We start from the raw sequence: 21,555 nt of genomic DNA on the forward strand, positions 1-21,555 counted from the left end.
GGTTCATGGTATTGCAAGCAACGGAGATATGTGAGTAGTTTTAGGGGAAAAAGATCAGATAGGAGCGAAAGATGATGGTAATAGTTTTTCCTCAAGAAATATCGGTTGAACTATGCATTGGTATTTTGAATCATCATGATGTGAGGCAGGGTGTTATGTAACCCGGAGCAAGAAAAGGGGTATGCTTACGATCACATTGAATGGAGTATGACGACTGCTTGACCACATCACATCTCATGATGCTAAGTATAGCAAGAAAATTGCGATGAGATGTGGTCATCACTGTGTTCATTGACTCAGGTTGCTAATAGGATGTACGTCCATCGAGGCAGTGCGTTAGACGAAATTACGAGAGCTTAGACCACAAGAATGAGCACCAGGCGAGGACTGCCGGTCGTTCATCTACTATGCTCGGAACACCATGGAAGGTGAATGGAGTTACCGGGGGAGTGGTTCCGGATCTGATGGATGCTCTTCTGGGGCGAAGCTGCTCCGGGTGGACGGTGGGTAGTCCTGTCAGAATACGCGCTACGCTATGAACTAGCAATATGTCAGTTTGAGAACACCGTCATGGAACACCAGCGACGAGGAAGGATATATTCCAGAAATCAGAGATGCGACAAGCGCGTTGGATTTAATCGTATAGCGGGGTCTTACGCCGCCTCATAAACACGGACCAATTTTGTTTCATCATGAAAGGGTAGGTACAGGATGATGGTGAAGAAGAAAGGAATGAGTATCGCGTACCTGAATTACAATCTTGCAAGGACTGTGAAAATTGCCGTCACACAACCTTACTGAGCTATAGTACGTGAATACCTGCAGGGTACTGCTCATATTATCGCATGTGGCGAGACATGAGGCCGCTGTGGAGCCATCAGAGCCGACAGTGCCATGACAGGTGCAGTCCTAGCTGCAAAGCATTGTTGCCAATGGCAGCAGTATCATATCTTCATTGTGCAACTTCCGACGAGCTGAAGATAAGCACTGCAGACATTCGACAAGGGCGAAGTGATGGGCAACAATGTTGAGGTACTGTGTATGAAGTTGAAGAAAACTCTGGCGTCGGGAAATTTTATTTGTTGATGATAAGGATAACGCGAGTCAGTAAGAAGAAACTTACGTTTCAAATTTCAGTTGCACTTTCAAGGTCAGATATCTATATGACGCCGCATTACCGGGTGTTCTTAGGTTACACCTGCGCCCGTGCGACAAGCGAAATTTGATGGACATGCGTAGTACTGTAGCATGGCGCGAGCAGAGGTACAGTACCTGCGGCATTCATTATTAATGCAGAGCCCAATGTGCCGACCGTAGTCGACTGGGTAGGTAGTCAAGAGCGAGTAGGAACATAAGTCTCAGAGATATATGTATACACTTATACAGGGATTCAATCACTGTAGGTCTCAGGTACCATCTAAGGAGCATCTAAGGAGCATTTGGGCAGAGAGATATACAGTAGATCTTGGAACTCGTAAAACGTTGTCACATGGCCAACGGCCCGCGCGCGGATAGCCTCTCATATACTTGCACTGAATGCCCAAGTGCGTCACGGGTAGGGCATCTGGACAAGGAAATGATTGGCGACCTTGACCTCTCAGCCATTGGGTTTGGCGGGTCAATATGGCACGCTTCCAAAAGGATTCCATGGCTGGCGATCTTCCATTCCGGCACAGAAGTCCACTGACGGTGTTGTTGTGGTGTGTGCACATGCAGCTTTCCCGATTCTGTCGCGCCCACACCGCATGCACAGGCCGGAGGTCGCATCGTGGTCGTCGTCATGATGCCAGAGCGATACGTCTGTTGTTTCTTAATAAAATTGGGGGGTGTATCTCCCATCATATAGCGGACAGTGGTTGCTGAGCCGAAAGTGAAAGACGTTTTGGAAGCAACGCAGATCACGACACGTCAATCACAGGGCCGTATACCTGACCTCTGGAAGCGTCAGAACCGGCAGTAGTCCCGCGAAAAAGCACGACCTGTTCTATCTAGACGTGGCAGATCAAGCCAACCCTGCACAGGGATCTGCTGCTGTGCTGTGCGTTTGCTTTCGCATCGCGGTTCACTGTACCAGCGCCCTGCCTGCTTGTGCTTGCTGTTGTGTGCGCGCGCGCCGTCGGATCTACATAGAGTAGCAGTGGTGTAGGTGCTTGACGAGTGAAGCAAAGGCATGCGCGCCTTTTGTCTGCTGCTATCAGAGTGTCAAAAAGTCCTCGTTCGGCCCGCTATGACTACAGCATGAGTACTGGGGCCTCGACACGTGCCCAGCACTCAAGAAGATCTACTGCACACAACAGGGAAGATAGTGCAGAAGAAAGAGAGACATCCGATAATAAATCTCCTACAAGATCTGCACAGGCCGGTCCCTCACAAGAATCAAACACGCGATCCACTCGATCAAGAATACGCAAGAAGTCTATTCGAAATGCCAAGGACAGTGCAGAAATGGCTAGAATAAGATACGAAAGGAGATGGGGGCACGATGTTGCCCAACAGCAGCAGTCGCCCCAGTCTGCTCGATCTGGCAATCATCTCGACCATCTGTCGAGACATGAACAAAACAAGGCGCAAGTCGGGAAGTCGCTCGAATCGCAAGCAGCAACAAACCATCATCATGCGCGTCCTTTGACCCCTCCGCGCACTGCCGACGTTCAGCAGCAGCAGGAGCAGGAGCAGGAGCAGGAGCAGGAGCAGGAGCAGGAGCAGGAACCGCAGCAGAGTCACCACCACCGTCAGCACCACCTCCACCTTCACCTCCCCCACCACACTGCTCACTCCTGGCACGACCAATTGCACAAGAGCGCTGCTGCTCTTACATCACTGCCCCCAGGCCCCACGTCGATCGACCCATCCCAAGCATCACAGTCCTCGAATGGCGCTCGTCTGTTGCCCTCTCGTAACTCCTCCGAGCTCTACCTGCCAATACAAGGCCGGCCGGGCCAGGGTCAGATCGACGACCACCTGTACAAAGTGAGGTCCCCGAGCTTCGACTCAGTCCGCCCCGACATGGTGTTCAGACGACGTAGCACTTCCCCTCCGAGGCCCAGGACCTCCAACGGCCTGGATTCATCCTTTCTCGAAGTTCCTATACCTCACTATAGGCTCGGGACGCCGCAATTCAGTGAGCGGGGCACCGCTTTTCTGCACAACTCCATCCACACTGCCTTCTCAAGCATTGTAGATCTTAGCTCACTGCAACCACAACAACCACAACAACAACAACAACAACAACAACAACAACCTAACGACAGTGCTCACAGACTGTTTTCTACCCCGAAGCCGCCGCGTCCTCTCAGCTACACTCCGCTACGAAGATCACCCACCTCATGGTTTTCTCCATCCGCAGCCCCAGCTGCCGAAGATGCCCGCTTCCCTCCTTTACACTTTCCGCAGGAAGACCCGAGAGCGATCCATCCGTCCATCTATACTAGGCTTACCGAGGACGTTGATAATCCAGCATGGGTCACTTATGCGCCGGGAAAGAGCGAGGTCATTGCTGCATCGAAGGCGCGGTTGATTATGGAGATCACCTCCGTCCGTTTCCTGGACTACGACCTTCTGTCCGATTTCTTCCTGACCTATCGCTCATTCATGACCCCCGCTGATTTGACGCGCTACCTCTTCGCGCGTTTGCGCTGGGCTGTGTCGCAAAACGACTCATTTGGACGAATTGTCAGAGTACGAACGTTTGTCGCATTGCGTCATTGGGTATTGAACTACTTCATGGACGACTTCGAGCCCGATTTCGCTTTGCGCTCTCTTTTCTGCGACTTGGTCAACGGCTTGGCAAATGACTTGAAACAACGTCCCGGAGGTGGCGGAGGAGATTACCAAGTCCTCAATGAGTTGAAGAAATGCTGGAGAAGGACATGCGCATCCGTATGGGGAGACAACGATACTCCGGACGAGTATACTGCTCAAATCAGCGAAGCTGCTTCATCAGACTCTGGTGTCAGCATTCCGGATATGGCAGGTGCTACACCTCCCTCTGCTATGCAGGCAACGGATATGATCCGACCTGGGGGTGCGTCGTATTTCGATTCTTCATCTACTGAAGCTGGGCGCAAGCAGAGTGTGCCAGAGTCGCCCTTCAGTGATACTAGCCTATATGTCACCTCTTGCTCGATACCCATGCGGAAGAAGTCTAGACCGAACTTCACAAGCCATAAAGCTGCAGAGGTGAGAAGTCACCAGCAATTACCCCAGTCCCAACAAATGCCGCAGAAAAGGCCTACTTCCAAACATCAACGCAGCGGCAGCTTCTCCGACGCATTGCGAGATGGTCGTGTCCCTACATCGTCTCAGGTTGAGGAGACTCCCGAGCCATTGTCAGCAGAATCCCACTTCCGTGGTGCTCTCATCAGGGGTAGCCTGTTTCCTCCAAACCCTGCAAATGTCTTCATACCTGGCCCGCTGAGTCCAGTGGTATCCACTTTGCAAGAGCGAAGTCGCACAAATGCCGATGCCAACTCACTCCTCCACCCAGACTCCATATCTAATCCAGCGGTGATGAAACTTCTCGGCGGCGTACGTCGAGCGCTGAGCACACGCCATAACTCCAAACCCTCTCTCCAGTCGTTGGCTTCCGGACATAAAGTGACAAGCTCTGGCGACTTGCGCAAATTGCGAGCCAGTCAATCTCAGGGCAGGCCGTCAACCGCGCTGGACCGGCCCACGAAGCGTGAGGTCCCGCGTTCTGACGCCCTAGCCGCAATGGCTGCACGCTCCTACGAAGAGGTGAAGCAACAAGCCTCCAATCCAGAGTCTGCGGGGACCGCCGACGATGAACATGGCTCGCGGACTCACTCTGATCTTATACCTGCCAAGGACAGACCGCTCGGACCGACACGGTTCAACAGCCATATCACCACAAGCAGCCGATCGATTCTCATCGTAGATGATACTGGATTAGGTTCTCCGCCTCTTCGCCAGCCTACATGGTTCCAAGAGCATCGCCGAAATGCCAGCAGAGGAGAGAGCTACAGCAGACCCACCGCGACGCCGACTACAAACAGCCCTACCTTCATGCTGCCAATCTTCGACATTCGCACATCACCAGTCGAGAAGATCGAGTTGGTCGAGCTCCGTAATCCTAGGGGTCACAATGCGCATCAATTGTCAGCTGGCAGCATCATGGGTGCGCCTCTCTCGCCGCCTCCAACCGCACCCTTGCCACCCATTCCGGCACGATCCAACATTGGTACAGGTCGCACCCTTACGGACAGAAGGTTCTACAGTCCGACCCCGGATTCTCCAAGGACCACCAGATCCGGTGCCGAGAGCTCGCAAAACTCGTCGGCAACTCCAACAAGCCAGATCGGACTTGCACTCGGGACTCCGGCACAGCAGCATTCCCCCGTTAGCCAGGCCTCAAGTAGCCCGAGGGACGAGATTCGAGCTGGATCGCTTGAGCCAGAGCCAGAGCAGGAACAGGAGCAAGACCACGATGCTGGTGCGCCGCGGCTACTAAGGAGGAGACCAGGAGGCAATCTCCGAGCTGTCGATACCGTCCATGACTTGGGGACTCTTCATAGGCGACAATCTACTGGCTCGCTGTACTCACCAAGCTTCTCATCGCCAACAAGCTCTCTTCTATCGCCCGAGAACACTGTCAGCATTGCCTCGATGTGGTTCAGATCCGAGATGAAGGATAAATCTACGGATAACATCATAAGGGACGGCCGACGTAGGAGCTCTTTGAGGCTGCTGTCTACACATTCTTCGCAGCCAAATCTGCGCCCGTCCTTTGAATCGGATATTAAAAGATTGGCTTCACTACCCGCGGATGATGAAGACGGCGATATCGAGACAACCTTGATGAAGCTTGAGGGTCGCTTTCAGCCAAGCCGTCAATCGGAGAACACGCACTCGAATACCGATTCGCCATTTACCGACGACTTTCCCCCGCTAGAGCGCTCTGGTGAGGGCCTCGGCGGCAATACCCTCTCAAGTTCTCTCAGAACGATCAGCCGGTCTATCTATGATGGTGCTGTTCCCCCAGTAACACCGAGGACCGAAACAATGGGTGCCAGCATATATTCAATGTCTCGGGCTTCGCGGGAGACTATCACCAACACACCGGGACGCCCGACCACCCCGGATCAAGTGTACGTCACAGGCGCTTCTCTTCAAGGCTCTGACAAAGAGCTGAAGAGGTGGCGGCGATCGTCGAGAGTCTTGTTGTCTCCAGAGCCACGGCTGCTTTCACCAGGCGGGCAGCATATCTGGTCGGTCGAAGACCCATACGTTAGAAAGCAAGAATTTGCGGAACAGCAGACAAGAGCTGGATGCAGTTTTTCCAGTAGTAAGCGGTCTAACAGCGAAGTCACCTCTTCTGATCGCACGAGGTCGACTTTCCTGCTGGACGATAATGAATCTCTTGCAGAAGCTGGCTCCGTCAGACGTGCAGCAAGCGCCATGTGGGCTCCTTCACAGCACTACGCCCAGCGAAGCTTTCTGCTTGACGACGAGGATTCTGCTGATGTTCAGCAATCTGCTAAATTTGTGCATCATGTTCACAATTCACACCCGCCTACTCCACCAGCAACTGTGGGAGCACTGTCTGACGCTGCGTCGATAGCGCCGACTCCATCTATGTTAACGCCGGGCCCACCTCCTCATTCCGACTCTCCAGTCATGACAAACCGCTCGTCTGAGGAGGATCACGACAAGCAAATGAGCTTCACACCGCGCAAGCAGCGCAAAGGACCGCCATTGCGACTGCATCTGCCGCGTCATATACCATCCCACCACACGCCTTTCATTCTAGCATACAGCTCATCTGTCTTGGCAGGTCAATTCACATTGATAGAGAAAGACGCACTTGACTGTATAGATTGGAAAGACTTGGTAAATTTGTCTTGGTCGCCAAATCCACCAGCGATTCGGGACTGGGCACAGTACACGCACTCACTATCGTCTCCGTCCAGCGAGATCAGCAGTATAGATTTAATTATCGCTCGTTTCAACCTGGTCATCAAATGGTGTATTTCCTCCGTTCTCCTATGCGCCACACCGGAGGAAAGAGCGACTTGTATCACCAAATTCATTCACACAGCCAATCACGCTCACAGCAGGCTCCGCAATTTCGCCACAACCGCTCAGATCGCCATCGGCCTCCTGTCCTCGGATCTCTCGCGCCTCGACAAAACATGGGCCTTGGTCCCCTCAGCCGAAAAGGACATCCTGAAGCGTCTGGAAGCGCTCGTGAGTCCCATGCGCAACTTTGCCGTCTTGCGAGCAGAGATGGAGTCTGCAGCAGCCACATTGGAAGAATCAGAAGTTGGAGAGGACAAAGGCGTCATTCCTTTCGTAGGAGTCTACACGCGAGATCTAGCGCTCAACGCGCAGAAGCCCGCGACTGTCCCACCAGGCGCGAGCAGAAGGCCCACAGAGGGACGCGAACCAGAGCAACTGATCAACTTCGAGCGTCAAAGAACAGCCGCCACCATTGTCAAAGGCGTCTTGAGACTTCTCGATGCGAGCTCGAGATACACCATACAACCCAATCAAGAAGTCCTCAGTCGCTGCCTGTGGCTCGCTGCTTTGGGCGACGGAGAAATATCCTCTTTGAGGAAAGGACTAGAATAGATGCATATCATCACCATCATCATCATCGTCATCATCATCGACCGATCTTAATTTCTCACTTCGACAATCAGGCTTTTCCCATATTCCATTTGTTGGATTTTGTCGAAATCTTTGTTTCCTTTTTTGTTATTTAGCGAGGCGAAAATCAACCGGCGCTGTTCTTTCTTTTATATCCACATCATCCGGAGGAGGCAAAAATAAATGAAAAACCAGGGAAAGGGGGGGGGGGGGGAGAACAAGGAAGGAATTGTCAGGAAAGAATTGGAAATATACAGGAGGAAGGAACGGCGGATTTCCCCAATATCTCTATATATATATACCCCCACCCATGTCATGCGCGCATGCTGTTTGTTGGTTTTTCTTTTCTGTCGTTTTTTTCGCCTTGGATTTCTTGTTCTACACCTTTTTTTTATCATTCTTGTTGTTTCGATTTCCTCGAATCTCTGAGCGTTGCAGCGAAAAACGAGAAGACTTGCTTTAGATCTTCTTTTTGCTGTGCCCGTTCTTGCATCAATGCATATATCAAAAGATACACACGCATGTAACAACATAATGTCAAGAAAGATAATTTTCAGATGCGTTTGATGTCGAGATCGATACTTTTCGTCATTTGCTTTCTCATGTTTGCGATGCTGTTTGTTGGGGCTTCCCGTGTTCTTGCCTGCTGCTGCTGCTGCTGCTGCTGCTCTCGTACTGGAAGGAAGATGCAGGAATTAAAGGTCTCACATAATTTTAAGGTCGATGAAAAGGCCATGATGCTTTAGATATGGCTGTCGATTTCGCAGTGCAGTAGAGAGCCATCTTTTGTATAGGACTTCTGTCTGGTTACGTAGATAAGACAACCCTTCTCCTACTTCATCACAAGGAGCTCAGCGGTATGCTGTGTATATATACCTCTGACTGGCAACTGATGGCCATTACTACTACTACCACCACCACCACTGCTCTTACTGCTTTTACAGTCATACCGTCGTCACTTAGCTTCGCAAACGATGTATTACTCTCAAAAGCACTTCCTCAAAACCTCAACACTTAACAAGCTTATGGGTGTCCATCCATATTCTTATTTCTCGCGCCATATAACCCGTTCTCGGCAAGGGTTCTCTGTCAACGGTTCACCTAAGTCAGAGCCCTCATTTCTGTCCATGCCCGAGGATGTCGTGACAGTGGAAGTTGGGGATGACTCGTCACTGACAGACTTTGAGGACGGCGTAGATGTCTGACCTCTCATTGCCAAAGGCTTCTTCTCTCTCGTAGAAATTGAAACCGCGGGTGCCCATGAGTCTACCACAGTGTCGATGCCGTGCATGGCTTTTTTGAGCTTACAAGCCTTTCCTCCTTCACTACCGTTACATCCAGGTTGAGTGCAGATGTGCCCGCGATAGCACTCTTTGAGACGGCATTCTCCTTTTGCAGGGCATGGAGAGGTCCGGAGAATACTCTCTAATACTCTCTTGAATGGTGGCTCGAGCGGACTATGGCTGTGGATGTAGATACAACGCGCTCCTTTCTCACAAAATCCGAGGAACTGAAAGTCGTTACACTGTTTCCGAGCCTGGGTACGCTTGTTGTACGCAGCGAAAAGGTCATTGGAGGGCGGCTCTTTGTAGAAATCTAGGCGATGGCCGTCACGATTGATGGGGATGAGGCCTTCTCTCTCCGAACTCCATCGGGGTAAGTAAGTTTCAGTCACCGTGACCTGGACTGTTGCGCTCGTATCTGAATGCTGTGAAGCAGAAGGACTGGGGCCGTGATCTCCATTGATCGTGCGTGACGAAGCAGTCCTGGAAGAGGCTGTATTATGCAAATTACTCCCGCTATCTCTTCTACCATCAATGGTCGCCTGGCTACTATTCCCAGCCACCTATAAGAGCTGTCAGCTGCTTGCAGTCCTTGGCGTCATCGATGAAGTATTGCGAATAATGGGATATGTCGACTCCGGAATGCAGTAAAGTCAAAGCCGGTAAAGAAATCGTATGTATGACCTAGCATGACTCACCCGTACAGGCTGAGAGCTGGACCCACTATGAGCTGCAAGGTGTAGAGGTGTAAGGTTGACACTGCGCTGTGGATTGCTCGGTTGATATGGTGCTGCTCGGAGAGAGCCATCACCGATGTTAGGAAAGGCTGGACGCAGGGTATGAATGTCGTCTCTTAGAGGAGATGAACGGAAGACTGTGAATGGGTCTTCAATTTTCAGTTGAAGACCGAAGCAGTAGGGGCGCATGTTAACGCCACGGATCAAAGAGATACGATCAGCTCTGCCCATATATGATGTCAACATGGTATGGTAACCGCCATCATGGCAACCTGCAAAGAAGATGCGCTTGCATTGAGGGTTATCAGCAAATAACCTGAACATCTCGCGAATCTTAAAGTCGGCGGTTTCTTTCTCTTCACCAACATCGACAAAGTCGAAAAGATCCCGTGCACGATTGAAGCCTGCAACGAAGGGTGCTATAGAGCGCGCTTCATTACCAGCCACTCCGGCACGGGCAAGGGTTCTCGAGAGGCCTGCCAGATTTGCGTAGATACGAACCATGATTGTGAAATCCAATGCAGTGTGACCCAGCTCTAGGAGTTTCTCCTTAACAACAGCATCAAGAAGATTGGCTGCTCGCACACCACCATCGGCACCAGATTTGATGAGAGCGTCCTCGAAAACGTAACCATCGCCATCGCCATCGACGAGTACAAGGACAAACGGGTTACGGTCTTGTCCTTGGCATAGCTTCTTGTACTTTTCACGAGCTTCCCTCTCCTCTTCGTAATCACTGCGTAACCGCCGGTAGCTACTGATGAGATTGTTCTAATCTTTTTCAAGGTTGACAATGTCATTCTGATGCTGGACAGCAGTAGTGTGAAAATCTTGAACGCCATGAGTAAGACCTTCCAGTTCAGCATCATTCAGCATGGTTGATCCCGACATCGTAGATCCGGAGTGTCAGACGTCCTGAGGAGGTTCGTCTGATTTCTTGAGCTGTAGTATATTGCTGAGTGCGAAATGGAACGAGAATAGCATATGCCATTCAGCAATGCTGCTAAAATCTTCGTACCTGAGGACCTGTTCGCACTTTATCTACTCGACTCGGTCTCAACGAAGAGCATCAGACTCGCCACGAAACGATATATTGAGCTCATAGTGATGCGCAGCATGAAGGCAAGGTGAGGTGAGACAGGAAGCTCTTGATCATGTTCAGCCATTGACAGCGAATGATAAATCTGCCAAGGCTAGATAGATTATCCCGAGCGCGTGTGGAGACATGTGAGTGGTTGACTACTTGGAGATGATGGGGAATGAGTGAGGCGCCAAACGCAGCATGGAGGTATTGGTGCGCAGCATGGAGGTGTTGGTGGGTCCTGCGCAGGGTGTTCTTTGTGGCAGTGTGTAGGTACCTTAGCTATCCGAAGCCACTCGTCGTGCGGTGCACCAACAATGACGGGATGGAACCGGAGTCTTGGGATTTCCTAGCATGCTTCAATCGACGTAGTCGTTTCTGCTCGGAGCTGGACTCACCAAAACAAGTTTACTGCAATGAAGAAGTGGCGCCGAGCGATGGCAAAGGTTTCGATACACGTCCAAGGGTGAAGCTATATCGAGATATTAAAGAGCAAATTACCAGCATCAATTCACCATGTGTCACACCGTGTGGGAAGAAAGACGTATTTGGATCATATTTGCCCTCGTTGCATAAAACCAACGTACATGCAGAATTGCGTGTACTGATCCGTATCGGTTTTCCCTCAATCGCACGCCAGCAAACTGAATACCTGTAGCCCACGAACAACAGAGAGAGAGAAACACCCTTCACACCTTGGAAAGCACCGTCGGAACAGACTTGTGCATTTTTGGTTATCATCAAACTGCGCCACCGCTGGAACAATTCATAATTTAGGCCTTGACCTCGTCCTCGGCGGCAATGGCGTTCCTCTTCTCGTTGATGCGCTCCTGTCTCCTCTCGCGAGCAGCCTTGGTCTTTGCGCGCTTGGCGTCCATCTCCTCCTTGAGCTTGAGCTCACGAGCCTTCTCGGCCTTGGCCTTGTGGATCTGTGGTATGGTGTTAGAAAAGGTGGATGGACGTTGGCGATGATGTCATGATTTATGACATGGAGCTGGATGGTTGACTTACGTGCTCAACAAGGGCACGCTTGTGCTTGAAGGTGTTACCCTTGCTCAGGTGGTAGAGCTCGTGGTAAAGGTGCTTGTCGATCTTGCCGGCAGCGCGGTACTTGACTAGAAGACGACGGAGGACACGGAGACGGCGCATCCACACGACTTGGCTATACGTGACTTCGTCAATATATTGTTTTTTTTCTTATCCCATCAATTTAAAGTAGTTTTCTTCTTCTGTTTCTCTCCTTCTTCTGATGACTTTTGCCTAGTCATCATGGGTGGTGATGATGGTTTGCTCCGTCGAGGTCGTAACCCCTCAAAAGACAGGGGGTGAAAATTCGTCATACCTGGGCATACGAGCATCCTTGGTACCCTTTCTCTTACCGAAGCCACGGTGACGACCGATGCGGCGGGCAGCGGTGAGCTCTCTGGCGCGGGAGCGAGAGTGCATGGTAACGGGCTTGCGGATGATGAGGCCATCGGAGACGAGCTTGCGGATGGTCTGGCGAGAGTTGGCGTTGGAGATCTCGCTCATCTCGTTGGGGTCGAGCCAGATCTTGCGCTTGCCACAGCCTACGACTGCGGCAGCCAGGCGCTTCTGAGTACGGAGGTTGACCCTGTTTGTTGGACTTTTGTCAGCCATTTGTGCGATGGATGACTTTTTGCCGCCCGGAGGAGGCGTGCGAGGCAGAGTCTCGCAACTAAGTGCTACATGTCGATGGGGCGGCCAGAATCTGCTGCTTGCAACACTCTCTCCGGACGACGGGGATTAGACTAACATCTTGAATAGGGAATCTGGATGCGGTCGATGGTCGTTGTCAATGTCGTCGCTCGCTGGGCGTGAAAAAGGTCAAAGTCGAAGGCGGCGTTGTGATGGAATGACAGACGCTAATCCTTGCACGTGACCAACTTTGCTTCCTTTTTACTAACCCCGCTTTCCGACTTGTGTGTCCTCGCTTAGGAAGCGCCAAGCCCGTGACTCTGTATGCAAAGCCGAAGCTGTTTGTACTTGGGTTTGTGTGAGCAGATGATGATGAGAGGCTGATTGATGGCCATCTCACCTATATACGGTAGCTAAGTAATGTTCTCGAAGATTATCGCATAATTCATTTGGGCTCTATTCTTGAGTATGTGCGGCGTGTCTAGTATCTGGCAATTCAGCGTGGACTAGCACCCGTAGTATCACTGCCTTTGTGACTTGACATGTACATTTTCTGTGGGACACTGCCATTCTTCAACCCCGTTCACCTAATGCATTTCACGTCTATTCCATCGAAGGACTCCTTGCTACTTGCAAAGTGGCATTGCCATTCCTCAACGCAATGACGAGGCTTAATCGTGGAGGCCTGCCGTCGTCGGTATGTGATCATTAAATTCGCCATATGTTCCAGATCGTGTTTTCATGCCACGAATAAGCATGCCGTAGGTAGAAGGATGAATAGCATTCATTGTAACAGCACACAGCTCTATGCCTAGGCAGATATTTGACAACCTATTTAGCTTGAGATCATGAGCAGGTTCGCTTTACTGCGCTCGCCACACTTTCTCACGAGTGTCTGCACTCGTCAAAGTAGACTGTTCAAACTACGCAAGTTGAAGTCCAGCGCAGGTGGTAGCGAGACAACGATGTTCTGATTTTGGCCTGCACCACGGGATTCGATGATGCCTCTGGAAATGAGTCCATCATGCGGATTCTTGCCAGTACTTGTGACATTTGAAAAGCAATATAAGACGACTGCGCCAGACGCGCACTCGACCTTTTGAGTCGAGTCCTGCTCCGGTGCAGACGAGGCCGTGTGCAAACGAACGGATTACTCCCGGACCAACTTACATTTCGCTGTATGAACCGACTGTGCTCTCGAGATCGATAGATCACTTCGATCGCTTGTGTCGGAGCAAGTTGCCTGTGAAGAAGTTGCTCTCGAAGCAGTGGGACTAACTACGAGGGCGCATCATCGGTGCGACGCGCCTTCGAGGTCAGGTGCCAACTTGACTCAAATCTGGTCCATTTCACTCCAAAGCTCCCTCGATGCAAATTATATCAATGGCTTGATCATGGTTTGGTACGAAACTTGTTGGCGAAGTCAAGCGTACTGGCAGACTAACACTCTCGCAAACCTGGCCCATGGAGGCAAGTGGACCGACGAAGAACAGCGGTCGGCATTTCGATATCATGCTTTTGTCCTCTCAGATCCACGGCAAAATCGAAAGACATGCTCAATATATTTCTTCCGGATTCCTTGTCGACTTTCTCTGAATTCTACCGAAGCGAGTAGGGTCAATTCCCCAAATGATGCCCTTCTGTAGGTAGCGTGGGCGAGCTGCGGGGTAGATTCATGGGGACTGGAGATCCAAGTCGGAAAGGATCAACATTGATCTTCATCGCATAACACTCTTCCCGAGCCATCTATACTTGTAATGCTGTGAGTCGGCAAGGATATTGGAGTCGAGTACCTTGCATGACCTTGGTTCCCTTCGGCAGCATGACCGCTCTGCAGATGCCGCCGTTCTTTTCTTCGAGCATCTCGGACCTGCAGAGTATGGGCAATTCTCCCGGTTCTGTTTAATGAACTGGATGACATAGGTATGGTGGTAATATAAATAAAGGTAGTACATGTCCGTTGTTCTTTCTTTTCGTCATATGAATCTGTCTTCGTGTTGCTCGAAGTATAGCAAGCAAGGATGCATATCTCTCAGATCTTGCTGGCTGCAGCAGTAGCGATAGTACCCACAGCACTGGGCAAAGCAATAAACAGACATCATATCTCCCCCAGCAACATCACGGTCTCGAACGTGACCATCTTCGACCCCCCATCCAACTACACCATCCCACGCACCCTTTACGCCCGCACTCTAGCCCTGACATGCGATGACGGAGATAAAGAAGAAACAGTACTAGCGACATGGGAGAACTACCTCTACAACAACAACTCGAACCCCTATTTTCCTATCTATGCCTCCTCGGACGGCGGACAGACCTGGAGTGAGCGGTCGCGAGTCTACGATCAAGTCAACGGATGGGGACTGCGCTACCAACCCTTTTTGTACGAGCTGCCCGAGACGATTGGCGACTTCGAAAAGGGCACCGTGTTGTTGGCGGGCAATTCGATTCCGGACGATTTGTCCGAGACGCTGATTGATGTGTATGCGAGCTATGACAAAGGGTTCGTATTCTTCCTTCTCGCTCCCAGCAGCAGCAAGCCAAACAAGAAAAAGAGCCTCGACTAACAGCCCCTGGGGAAAACCCAAACAGATACACATGGACCTTCATATCGCACGTCGCGCGCGGCGGCGAAGCCCTGCCCAACAACGGCCTCACCCCCGTCTGGGAACCCTTCCTGATGGTCTACGAGTCCCAAATCGTGTGTTTCTATAGCGACCAGCGAGACCCCTTACACGGGCAGAAACTGGTGCACCAAGTCTCGTCCGACCTGCACAGCTGGGGCGAAATCGTCAACGACGTGCGCTACGACAACTACACTTTCCGGCCGGGCATGACGACCGTCGCCAGACTGCCGGGACAGAACGACAGCGAGCCGAAGTATATCATGACGTACGAGTTCTACGGTGCTCCAGAGGCGGATTTCGCGGTGTATTACCGCGTCTCTGACTCGCCTTTGACGTTTGACGATAAGCCTGGTCATGCGATTATCGCAGACGACGGCACTGTTCCTGTTGGCTCGCCGTATGTCGTCTATGCACCCCTCGGCCACGGCAAAGATCCAAAAGGCGCCGTCGTCGTGACGTGTGGATCTTCGCCTGAGTTGTTTGTTCATTCTGGTGACTTTGGGCCTGATGATCAGTGTGGCGGGTGGACGACGCTGGACACGCCGGAGGGCACGAGTTATTCTAGGAGTTTGAGGGTCGAGAAGCGGGGAACGGGAAAGGTCATGGTTGCTGGTGGAGGCGTGCTTGGTGGTGAGAGTAATAGGGTTACGGTCAGTGTGGTTGATGTTGGCGGGGTCGAGTTTGGTGGGAACGGCACGAGTTGTTGATTCCGTTGTCACTAGATAAGTGTAACACAAGTACGAGCAGAAACAACCATCAGCTCTGGTGCAGAGAGACTTGGCAGTCTTTTTTCTTCTCATGGTATGACTTTTTGTGCATGATATTCAGACTACACTATCAATCCAGACATCTAACCTCCTCGAACAAAAAAGACAAGGGGCACCATTTCAACAACCTTGTTACTGCCAATTGGAGTAAAAGAATCTAGAAAGGGGGCAACCAGAAGGGGTATCCGCCGTTCTTCATTCTGAAGACGGACAACAAAAAACTGTACATGGCCAGCATGACACCACCCCAGACAATGATCATTATGCCCTGGACCTTGGGGTCGACGACTCTAGGAACCTTGAGGGCGAGGGAAATGGTGGCGAAAGCAAGGATGCCGTCTGAGAGACAAGTCAGCGAAATGGAAACAAGTGTGGGTAGGCAGAAATGAAACATACACATGGCAGCGACAATCTGGGTCTCAAGACCGAACTGGTTCTGGAAGCCACCGGCAAAGTAGGAGATGCCGCCCTTGCCGTCACCGGCGATGTATGGAACCTTTCTGATGTGGTTGAACATGTGGCCAGAAGTGAAGAGCAGGACGGCGATGATGCTGATGGCAGCCCAGAGATTGCGGTTCTGCAGCAGAGGAAGAACATAGGGACCGGCGACGGCGGCGAGAGTGATGAAGCCGAGGACGGAGACGGTGGTGATGATCAGCTTCATCCAGTTGAATGGACGGTTGAAGGGCGGGGTGGGAGAGGAAGGGAGATGGCGGCCTAGCCAGGCGTGGATGGGTTCAGCGCGGTTGGTGCTGCGGTCCAAGTGTCAGCTGGATGCATCACAAGACTGTAACAAGGTCTCTGTCTTACCCCGTGGAGAAGTCGAAGCGGACAGGGGCGCCATCTGGTTTGGCGTCTGGACCGAGGGTGGGAGGAAAGAGGAGGAGGACGGGGGCGGTTTGCAGCATCAACTGCAGATGGAAAATGTCAGCGCCGGACGCGTTGAAAGACATACGATGGAAATCGGAGGTCATCAACGTACAGACTGGAACGTCTTCTGTCCATTGGCAAAGTCCAGAGTGCCAAAGACGAGTCTCGACTGGCTGTCCTTGTCACCCTTTGCCCAACTCTTGGCCAGCAGATTCCACTCTGGCTGGAAGTCCTGGCAGAGCACACATCCGAACCTCGCCTCCAGAGCGGTCAGAAGCACAGCGACCGAGTAGTCGCGGGGAGCCTTGGTCAGGTCGGCGTAGACATTGTCGTCGAGCTTGAGAGCGGAAGCGGCGCTGAGCTGTTGCTTGTTGTATCCGGCGAACCTGTCGACCGACTTGGACGAGGGCTTTTTGGCGGCGAGGGCTGTGAATGGCAGCAGAGCAGCTGTCAAGGCTGTGAAGAACCTCATCGTCGGGGATTATGTGGGTGTTGTGTATTGTGTATTACTCGCAGCAGAGTAGTTGTCTACGTGTTGCGTGTCGTTGCTTGTCTTGTGCTCGTACCTGCCAAGACTGGCCTCCAGTTGTTACCTCGAGCTCCACGTACCCACCTGATCTGTACGGATACTGTAGTCTGTACTCGGAAGGCGGGGAATCATGACGCCGGCCTTGCCCCGATATACAAAGGTACAAAGGAACAGGTCCGCGTGCCTGTCGTGTTTCGCGTTCTGGTGAAGGAACGGCAGAAAGAGAAAGAGCCAGAGCCTTGGCAATGTTTGTTTGGATCCAGAGCAGAGACCCGACGACCCCGACTGCCCGGCTATAGCATAACACAATCATCGTAATCATCATCATTATCATCATCATCTATCCTTGAAAATAACCCTCATCATTGCCGCATGATACAACAAACATACACCTACCCTTTTTCTTCTCTTCTGTGGTCAGATACACCCTCCCATCACCATGGCAGTGGTATCTACAATGCATACTTCCCTCGACAGTAATGTATTTGCTCACCAGTCCCTTCCTTGTTTTCCATGTGTCTCTGTCCTGACCGCTACTCATCTGCAGTACGACCAGCTGTCTCTGCAGTCATCACAGCTCGAACTTGCATATAATCGCAGCACGCACCTAATCGACATTCTATCCAAGGATGAATCAATCCGCAAGCTCCGCGCTCAGTCGCACATACTGGAGGACGACTCCGAGGAGTTGCGCGACCTGCTCGCCCAAGAAGAAGATCGCGCCGAGAGTCTCGAGAAATTGGTGCAGGACAATCTGGCGCGCGCAGAAGATGCAGAGGCGCGCGCCACAGACCTCGAAGCCGAGCTGCGCGCAATGGACCAGGAGGTCAGCATGTTGAGAGCCGAGACGAAGGCGCTACACAACATCACCACCGACTCTGAAAAACTCCTGACCGAGAAACTCGAGTTGACTCGCGAATTGTCTACTCTCAAACCCGAACTCGAATACCTCCGCGCCCGCCTCTCGTCCAACGACTCTCTGCTGACCGAGAAGCTGTCACTGCAGCGTCAGTTGAGCGAGATCCAGGTCCAACTCGAACACTCCAGATCCGAGACGAAGCGCGCACAGGCGAAGCGCAGGAACACCGTCTTCGAACTCGACCAGGAAGAGCAGCTGTCAGACTTGCAAAAGTCCCTGACGCGCGAGAAGCGCAAGCGCGAAAAGGCAGAGGAGGCTCTGGACAGTGCGCGAGCAGAGATCGAGCGGCTGGAGAAGAGTGACCAGAAGAAGTCGGCCAATGACGCCAAACTCGCCGAGAACGAGGCGGGATTCGAGGTCCAGCTCGAAGATGCCAGACGACAACTCGCAGCCGACAAGAAGGAGCGAGAGAGAGTTGAAAAGACGCTCTCAAAAAGCCAACAGGACTGGGAAGCCACAAAGGCTCTGCTCGACGACAAGCTGAACCAGTTCCGCTCAAAGCTCAAGTCGACCAAAGCGAGACTCAAGGAAACCGAAGATCAACTGGCCGAAGCCCAACACGCAGCTGCCGCAAGCGTCCAAACCAACATCATACCCATCACCAAATCAAAGAAGTCAACGACAGAAACAACCAAACCAGCGACGAAGAAGAGAAAAGCGGGCGAAATCGACCCAGACTCTCAGAAACTAGGCACACCAGGTCAAGACAAGCCCGCCAAAAAGGGACGAAAAGCCGCTGCCGCAGCCGCAGCGGCCGCTGTGGGAGACAAATCGACCTTTAGCATCACGCCTTTTTTGAACCGCACATTGAGTATCCAGCCCGAGGGATCGCCATCTTCAAATGCCGGCCACGGTGCGTCAGATTCTGAAGCCGACTCGGACGACGTAGCTTCTCCTGCAGCTGTCGCAAAGACAACAAAGCTCAAGAAATTGCCACTTGCCCCCGTGCCCGCCAACGAAGCAAACATTGAGAAAACAGCATCTTCTGCGACGTCTGGATCCTCGGGCCGAGCCAAGAAAGCACCAAAACCCATCGAACAGCTAGAAAAGGTCGAAGAGGAGGACGAAGACGACAATGAAGAAGACGAAGAAGCAATGTCCGCCCAGCAGCCAAAGAAATCTTCGACAGCGAAGCAGTCCAAGACGACCGTCAGCAAGATCCCACTGAAAGGTGGCGAAGATGACGATGGTACCACCTCCAAACCAGCAGCAGCGGAAGGCAAAGAGAACGCCCAGCAACGCAAACCCAAACAAAAAGTCCGCAAATCTCTCGCGACCTTCACTTCTTTTGTCCTCGACCCAGAGCCGACGACGAGAATGGACAAGTCGCAAAAGGAGAAGCAAAAGAGCAAGAAACGCAAGCTCGGCGGACTGGTCAAGACTCTGTTTGACGACGACGATGACAACAACAACAACGCCAACGACAACGCCACGTCGTCGAAACCACTGCCTGGCCGTTTCGGAGTTTTCAAGGGTGGCAGTGTCCTGTCTGGAGCCACAGGTTCGGCTTTTGGCAATGCTGCGGGAGCGAGAAAGCCAAAGACCAAAGCCAGTGGGTTGCTGATGGAGAGTGCGGACGGCGCATTTCAGTTCTCCCCGCTGAAGAGGAATCGGGGCGGCGCTGGTGCCAGTTTTTTCAAGTAGGACTGTGAAGAAGAAGGAGAAGGAGAAGATTGACAACCGATCCTCTATGATGACGATGACGACCACGACCGTTCTTCGTCTGATGGGGTAAGTCATCATTGAATAGCAACAGCACTAGGGGTTTTGAGAACGGAAGGGGTGGATAACAGTTTATTTTCTCCTTCTTCGTTGTTGTCGTTGCGCTCTTTACATTCTTCTTGCGGTGTCACGCTACGGCGTGGTTCGTCTTTTATTTCTTCTTCTTCCTTTTCTTCTTCTTGTCTTTTATAGCATCTTTACTTAAAGGGAGGGAAGGGGGTGTTGACTATCGAGTATTGATATGTCGGGTCTATGACCAACTACCACTAAATACTCGCGCACAGAAACAGTGGGGAATTGTCCTATAGGACCAAGATCGTTGAGTGCAACGGCCCTGTCTACTGTTCGTCCAGAGGACCAATCTCATGCTTATCATGTTATCATAAGCAATCATCACTCGGTCTCTTTTCCCTTCCTCCAGTTTTCCCACACAGGAGAACATCACCGACTCAAACCTCCTTAATTCCGATTCTTGTAATTGATACTACCGGAGTAGAAACCACTAAACACCAAGAACAAAGACCACAAGCACGAGACGAGCAAGGAAGAGTGACGAAGAAGAGCAAAGATGGACAGGCGAGGTATATAACGCGCGTCTAGGATATACATACAATGTCGTTCCGAAGCATCCGCCAGCAGGACTGGGTGACCCTCCCTCTCACTCTCTTTGTCTCCCATAGCCGAACAAGAAGGGAAAGCAAAACAGTAATGGACGACCGCCTTTCCCCTTCCCCCTTTTCGTTCTCCATCTCCTTCTCAACTTCTCGATCCGTGGCCCCCAATACTAGCTAGGTGCCTAGCACCGGAGACGGAGAAATCCTCCGCAGTCCAGCGCAAGACTTATCTGTCAGGGGTTCCTTTTCCCATGGTAAACCTCAAGAATACTCACACGACCGCATTCTCATAACCATCTTCCCCCGTGTCTGAAACCCATGTCCCTCGATTTCAAGCCTCCTACTTAATCAATACCTTGCTGCTCGATGTAACATAACACTTACATATCCGACGATATCCACTCTCCATGATTCTCGACATTGACTTCTGCGCGGATATTCCTCTCTTCTGTTCCCAAGCTCCAATTCAAGCCAGGCTATACTCGATCAATAGGAAGTAGTGATGACCGACAATTGATGTCAGGCGTTTGTGCACTCCCTGGTATCTAACGCAAGACATCTGCCCGTTCAAGTCGTGAGTCACTTTTCAGTCGCCACAGGGGTGCTGTAAAAGTTGCAGGAGTTACAGCGTCACTAGCAGCACAATCAATCAATCGCTCATCGCCACCAATGACTAGTGAGTAGAGAAAGTAAGATGAGAACACTATAAATCCCCATTTCGTGCATGATAGAAAGTGAAAAAAAAGGATTGACTAGTCGACAGACCCAACCTACCGGAAAGAAAACAGCAGTAGTAGCAACACCAACAGCAGCAGCAGCCCGTCGGAAGACTTGATACCGAACAGTAGTCCTTGCAGCCATCATGCAGCTAGAGAGGCAAACGCGGCTCACCAGATCCATAAGTGTCTAGAGTGCAGTCCAATTTTCAGCCTCTATTGGTTTTCTCGTAAACTCAGTATCTCTTGGGTACTTTGCTACCCGCGGCCTGCTGCTATTGCTGTTGCAACGATGGCTTTTCGAGGAGAAGTGCTAGCAAGAAAGGACCAGTTAAAAAATGCCGGAGAACCCCTCCGTCGGGTTCCTGGTGCCACTAATCACCCCAAGTATAAGGGTGACAAGTCAAGATAGGCATTGAAACAATA

At 51.6% G+C, this 21,555-nt stretch overlaps 6 protein-coding genes across 7 annotated transcripts; 3 read left to right on the forward strand and 3 right to left on the reverse strand.

The window, feature by feature from the left end:
* Window positions 1-2,238: 2,238 nt before the first annotated feature.
* Window positions 2,239-7,590, forward strand: AAFC00_001045 (uncharacterized protein; the record flags this gene model as incomplete). Its single annotated transcript, XM_069340179.1, has 1 exon — window positions 2,239-7,590. One exon carries the CDS (start codon window positions 2,239-2,241, stop codon window positions 7,588-7,590), a length of 5,352 nt encoding a protein of 1,783 aa, XP_069203654.1.
* Window positions 7,591-8,653: 1,063 nt separating this feature from the next.
* On the reverse strand, window positions 8,654-10,504 carry AAFC00_001046 (uncharacterized protein; the record flags this gene model as incomplete). Its single annotated transcript, XM_069340180.1, has 3 exons — window positions 8,654-9,454; window positions 9,590-10,399; window positions 10,442-10,504. The coding sequence occupies 3 exons, from the start codon at window positions 10,502-10,504 to the stop codon at window positions 8,654-8,656; spliced, it is 1,674 nt and encodes a 557-aa protein (XP_069203655.1).
* A 978-nt stretch (window positions 10,505-11,482) lies between these two features.
* Window positions 11,483-12,485, reverse strand: AAFC00_001047 (60S ribosomal protein eL19; the record flags this gene model as incomplete). Of its 2 annotated transcripts, XM_069340181.1 has the most annotated exons (4): window positions 11,483-11,638; window positions 11,721-11,871; window positions 12,052-12,321; window positions 12,484-12,485. In XM_069340181.1, coding segments are annotated over 4 exons (579 nt in total). The 2 variants fall into 2 exon arrangements, with proteins under 2 accessions (XP_069203657.1, XP_069203656.1); XM_069347891.1 differs by lacking the exon at window positions 12,484-12,485 and having other exon boundaries at window positions 12,052-12,347.
* A 1,901-nt stretch (window positions 12,486-14,386) lies between these two features.
* On the forward strand, window positions 14,387-15,699 carry AAFC00_001048 (uncharacterized protein; the record flags this gene model as incomplete). Its single annotated transcript, XM_069340182.1, has 2 exons — window positions 14,387-14,868; window positions 14,958-15,699. The coding sequence occupies 2 exons, from the start codon at window positions 14,387-14,389 to the stop codon at window positions 15,697-15,699; spliced, it is 1,224 nt and encodes a 407-aa protein (XP_069203658.1).
* A 217-nt stretch (window positions 15,700-15,916) lies between these two features.
* AAFC00_001049 (uncharacterized protein) lies at window positions 15,917-17,101 on the reverse strand (the record flags this gene model as incomplete). Its single annotated transcript, XM_069340183.1, has 4 exons — window positions 15,917-16,098; window positions 16,156-16,511; window positions 16,570-16,670; window positions 16,742-17,101. The coding sequence occupies 4 exons, from the start codon at window positions 17,099-17,101 to the stop codon at window positions 15,917-15,919; spliced, it is 999 nt and encodes a 332-aa protein (XP_069203659.1).
* A 496-nt stretch (window positions 17,102-17,597) lies between these two features.
* On the forward strand, window positions 17,598-19,721 carry AAFC00_001050 (uncharacterized protein; the record flags this gene model as incomplete). The annotated part of the gene is made up of 2 exons (XM_069340186.1): window positions 17,598-17,639; window positions 17,706-19,721. 2 exons carry the CDS (start codon window positions 17,598-17,600, stop codon window positions 19,719-19,721), a joined length of 2,058 nt encoding a protein of 685 aa, XP_069203660.1.
* Window positions 19,722-21,555: the final 1,834 nt, after the last annotated feature.

The sequence above is a fragment of the Neodothiora populina genome, assembly GCF_041146345.1.
Source record: "Neodothiora populina strain CPC 39397 chromosome Unknown canker_contig_12, whole genome shotgun sequence".
Classification (NCBI taxonomy): domain Eukaryota; kingdom Fungi; phylum Ascomycota; class Dothideomycetes; order Dothideales; family Dothioraceae; genus Neodothiora; species Neodothiora populina.